The sequence below is a fragment of the Rhinoraja longicauda genome, chromosome 36, assembly GCF_053455715.1.
Source record: "Rhinoraja longicauda isolate Sanriku21f chromosome 36, sRhiLon1.1, whole genome shotgun sequence".
NCBI lineage: Eukaryota > Metazoa > Chordata > Chondrichthyes > Rajiformes > Arhynchobatidae > Rhinoraja > Rhinoraja longicauda.
Window position 1 is genome coordinate 5,801,884 of NC_135988.1, and position 5,126 is coordinate 5,807,009.

Here is a 5,126-nt window from a genome sequence, read left to right on the forward strand (position 1 = left end):
CCCAGTGTATTTCAGATCACACTAATCAGGCAAAACACACCGCATTTGTGTGCCAGCGCGTTCTAAATGGATGAAAGGCTTTCTGCTTCAAGACGGCACTAAACCTCTGCACTGGTACAGAGGTGATAATTCATATCATTTCAGAAACCTGACGGGTGGCACAGGGATGAAAGGGAGAGCCCGGAAACTGAACGCTCGGCAGCGAAAGTCACGTCGGAGTGGGCTTACTCCAGCTTGTTTTGGAAAACAACGTAGAACACAGGTGCAGGAGGAGGCCATTCGGCCCTTCGAGCCACCACCGCCATTCAATATGATCATGGCTGATCATCCACAATCAGTACCCCGTTCCTGCTTTCTCTGCATATCCCTTGATTCTGTTAGCTCCAAGTGCTATATCTAACCCCCTCTTGAATACGACATAGAAACTAGGTGCAGGAGTAGGCCATTCCACCCTTCGAGCCACCACCGCCATTCAATATGATCATCCAAAATCGGTTCCTTGTTCCTGCTTTCTCTGCATATCCCTTGATTCCGTTAGCATTAAGTGCTATATCTAACTCTCTCTTGAATACATCCAGTGAATCGGCCTCCACTGCCTTCTGTGGCAGAGAATTCCACAGATTCACAACTCTCTGGGTGTCAATGTTTTTCCTCGTCTCAGTCCTAAATGGCCGGCCCCTTATTCTTAAAACTACGTGACCCCTGGTTCTGGACTCCCCCCAACATCGGGAACATTTTCCCTGCATCTAGCTTGTCCAATCCCTTAAGAATTGTAAATGTTATCCATTGTACTTTGATTGCAAGATAGAAAATGCAATTTTGCAATCATGCTCCTTACTGGGTTTTTTTTTTTTAAACAAAGTGCTTTGTTCCCTCCAAAGGGACTAAAGGTACATTGTACTTCTCTTAATTTTCTTCATGCACTTTAAGTTGCACATTTTCTACAATTACCAGCGGATCGAATAAACGAGCAGTTTCAGAGGGATCTTGTGTATGTTTTACATAATGCAAAGTGAAACACTCCGTGCAGGAAGGGACTGCAGATGCTGGTTTATATTGACGATAGACACAAAGTGCTGGAGTAGCCCAGCAGGGCAGGCAGCATCTCTGGAGAACATGGATGGGTGACGTTTCGGGTTGGAACCCTGCTTCAGACTGAAAGTAGAGGGAGGTGGGGCGGGGGAGAACTGATTGATTAGTATGCGTGTCAGGGGTTATGGGGAAACATAGAAAATAGGGGCAGGAGTAGGCCATTCCACCCTTCCAGCCACCACCGCCATTCAATATAATCATGGCTGATCATCCAAAATCAGTACCCAGTTCCTGCTTTCTCCCCATATCCCTTGATTCCGTTAGCCCTAAGAGCTATTTCTGACTCTCTCTTGAATACATTCAGTGAATTGGCCTCCACTGCCTTCTGCGGCAGAGAATTCCACAGATTCACAATTCTCTGGGTGAAAAGGTTTTTCCTCATCTCAGTCCTACGTGGCCGACCCCTTATTGTTAAACGGTGACCCCTTGGTGTGGATTCCCCCAGCATTGGGAACATTTATTCCTGCATCTAGCCTGTCCAATCCCTTAGGAATTTTTGTATGTTTCCATAAGATCCCGTCTCATACTTCTAAATGGAGAAGGCAGGAGAATGGGGTTAGGAGGGAGAGATAGATCAGCCACGATTGAATGGCGGAGTAGACTTGATGGGCCGAATGGCTCAATTCTGCCCCTATCGCTGATGACCTTATGAACAGGAGGTCAGAAAAGGCCAGAAGAAAATCAGGGCCGACAACAGATGACCAAGGAAGGGTCATTCACAAAATGCTGGAGTAACTCAGCAGGTCAGGCAGCATCTCGGGAGAGAAGGAATGGGTGACGTTTCGGGTCGAGACCCTTCTTCGAGACCCAAGGAAGGGCGGAGGCCACAATGGCCCATTGTTGACCGGGGAAGAGGTGCCCACGAAGGGACACGGGGAACCATTCGCCGGCTTGGGCACTCGGTACCAGCAATCTGTCCTACAAAATCTCCCGTAACTAACTAACTAACTAACCAGCAGCACCGGCCAAGACTGGGAGATGAGTCTGGTCCAGAGTCACGATGCTTCTCCCACTTCCACACCAAGTGAGTGGCTGTCATTTCAAAGTCAATGTCTCGGAAGGAACTGCAGATAGACGCTGGTTTACACCGAAGATAGAAACAAAATGCTGGAGCAACTCAGCGGGTCAGGCAGCATCTCCGGATAGAAGGAATGGGTGACGTTTCGGGTCGAGACCCTTCTTCAAGCAGTATGCTTTGCCCAAGACTTTGCAAAACCCACAGATTAGAAAGATCAGTTTGAAGAAGGGTCTCGACCCGAAGCGTCACCCATTCCTTCTCTCCTGAGATGCTGCCTGACCTGCTGAGTTACTCCAGCATTTTGTGAATAAATACCTTCGATTTGTACCAGCATCTGCAGTTATTTTCTTATAGATTAGAAAGGCACTGACTGTATTCCTTCATTTTTTTTGTTTCCCTCCGTTTCCCTCTCCTCTCCTCTCTCCCCATCTCCTCTTCTCTCCTCTCCTTTCCTCTTCTCCTCTTCTCCTCTTCTCCTCTTCTCTCCTCTCTCCTCTCTCTCTCCATCTCCTCTCTCTCTCCATCTCCTCTCTCCTTCTCTCCCCCTCTTCTCTCTCCTCTCTCTCCTCTTCTCTCTCTCCTCCTCTCTCCATCCTCTTCTCTTTCTCTCCTCTTCTCTCTCTCTCCTCTTCTCTCTCTCTCCTCTTCTCTCTCTCTCTCTCCTCTTTTCTCTCTCCTCCTCTCTCTCCTCTCCCATTATGAACAGCAAAACCCAGTTGTGGACGCCAGAACTAGCCAGGGGCAACAATAAACAGAGCTGCTCGCTTCTAAAAGGAGTTCGGCAGAATCTGGTCAATTCAAACCAGCTGCCAAATATGAACTTACATTTATCGCCCTTGCTCTGTGCAGCGATAGCATTTACCAGCACGTGTTCCCACTAACCAATCTGGCATTTCTTTTAACCCTGCTTATTTGACCTCTACGTTTGCAACAAAAAAAACCCCCACAAAACAAAAACAAATGAGGATCAATCATGAAGTTCAGCATTTGCACGTTTTTAATTGTTTCTGTCCGCCAGGAAAATCAACCTTCACGAGTACCGTGAACACCCAAGTTATTTAATTTTGTATTCGAGTACATCATAAATGTTCAATGCGCGGCGGCAGCAGATTGATACTGACTCTGCAATGGCTCAATACCCCAGCAATTCCCTCCTGTGTCACTTTACACAATGTGTGGCAGTCATTTTTTTGTTTGAAACCACAAGCCATGCTACTGTGTGTGTCTGTCTGTGTGTGTGTGTGTGTGTGTGTGTGTTTTTGTGTTTGGAAATGTGGTTCTCCGCAAGGAGAGGTTCATTGTCTAACCTGGATTAGACAGCGACTGTCTGAATGATTTTTAAATTCTTCATTACATTTTTAAAAGTATCACAATGCACGCTGACATTGACACCACTAAATCCTGTCCCCCTCTCCTCCAAACACTGTGTTAAAACGTTAGATGATTTAAACAAAGGTAAGGTCTCCATCCTCAATATTCAGTAGTGCAAAATAACACTCTCCTGTGTAGGAAGGAACTGCAGATGCTGGTCTCAGCCGAAGATGGGCACAAAAAGCTGGAGCCTCTCTCTCTCTCTCTCTCTCTCTATCTCTCTCTTTCTCACTCTCTCTATCCCTCTCTATCCATCTCTCTCTCTCTCTCTATCTATCTCTCTCTCTCTCTCCCTCTCTCTATCTCTCTCTATCCATCTCCCTCTCTCTCTCTCTCTCTCTCTCTCTATCTATCTCTCTATCTCTCTCCCTCTCTCTCTCTCTATCTATCTCTCTATCTCCGGAGAAAAAGGAATAGGTGACGTTTCGGATCAAATAATGTTCCCCCCACACTGTAAACAACTGCACCACTCAATCTCGCACACTTACGTGTCTATGTGTACCTGTCTTTTTTCCCCCCCACAGTAAACAAGCACCTGCAGTTCCTAGTTTGTAAACCTTCCCAAATGCCCCCCTCCTCAGCGATCTGCAACGTATTAACAGATGCAAACACCTTTGCCATTGTTCAAAGGGAACTTGAGCCACAATTTTTTTTTTTAAATTAAAGGACAACTTTTGCTTTTTTTGCAAACAAAAAAAGTGCCCGGGCTGTTTAACAGCTTTAACATTAAAAAATAAAAAAAACCCTTGCACAATTAATAGCATGGGGTGATATCAGAAAGTTGCATTGCATTTGCCAGAAGGCTCTTGGACATTTACCTGGACCTGCACGGTTGCTTCTCGATACAATCCAGAAGGAGCCACTCGTAAATTGTGCTGCAATTTGAGGGAGACGCTGTAAGCCATCCACACAACAGAGCCTCCCTCGCTGGGTGATGGGGGAGAGCAGGATGCACATTAAACACAAACATCACCGTGTCCTTTATTCCCTCCCCGTGACAGTGTGATGCTCGGGGAGGGAGAGAGGGAGAGAGAGAGAGAGAAAAATGCTACACAGAATGAATACACTGGGAGCCCGCCCCAGCACCGCCCGCTGCTCTTTTCCAGCCTCTCTATTAGCTGCAGCACCCTGAGATCACACCATCTAATGGGCTGAGATGTTGTCCTTCATCGCCTGCCTCCCTCCCCCTAGCAACCGAGGCTGATCTGGTCTCCGGGTAACAGGAGTAGAGAGAGGGGAGTCTGGGGAAGGGTCTCCAACCCATTCCTTCTCTGCCTGACCTGCTGAGTTACTCCAGCATGTTGTGAAATAAAACACCTTCGATTGGTACCAGCGTCTGCAGTTGTCTTCTTATACTAAGAGGAGAGGGGAGACGAGGAGGTAGACCTCCTGAGGTGGGTTTCAATGCAGTCGAACCATTCCGCCCTACTTTAAACGCATGTTCATTAAAAAAAATACATCTCTCTCTCTCTCCCCCTTCCCCCCCCCTCTCCCCCCCCCCTCTCTCCCCCCTCTCTCCCCCTCTCTCCTCCTCCCCTCTTCCCTCCCCTCTCTCCCCTCACTCTCCCTCACTCTATCCCTCTCCCTCTCTCCCCCTCTCCCCCTCTCTCTCCCCCTCTCTCTATCCCTCTCTCTATCCCTCTCT

General features: G+C 47.6%; 1 protein-coding gene across 3 annotated transcripts in view; it reads right to left on the reverse strand.

The window, feature by feature from the left end:
• LOC144610170 (zinc finger matrin-type protein 4-like) overlaps positions 1 to 4,495 on the reverse strand; it is a 183,541-nt gene extending 179,046 nt beyond the window's left edge. For all 3 annotated transcript variants that reach the window (XM_078428722.1, XM_078428721.1, XM_078428720.1), the window contains exon 1: positions 4,300 to 4,495. In XM_078428722.1, coding sequence (XP_078284848.1) covers positions 4,300 to 4,386 — 87 coding nt within the window. In that variant the 5' untranslated portion in view covers positions 4,387 to 4,495. The remainder of the gene's footprint in view (positions 1 to 4,299) is intronic.
• Between the last annotated feature and the right edge of the window lie 631 nt (positions 4,496 to 5,126).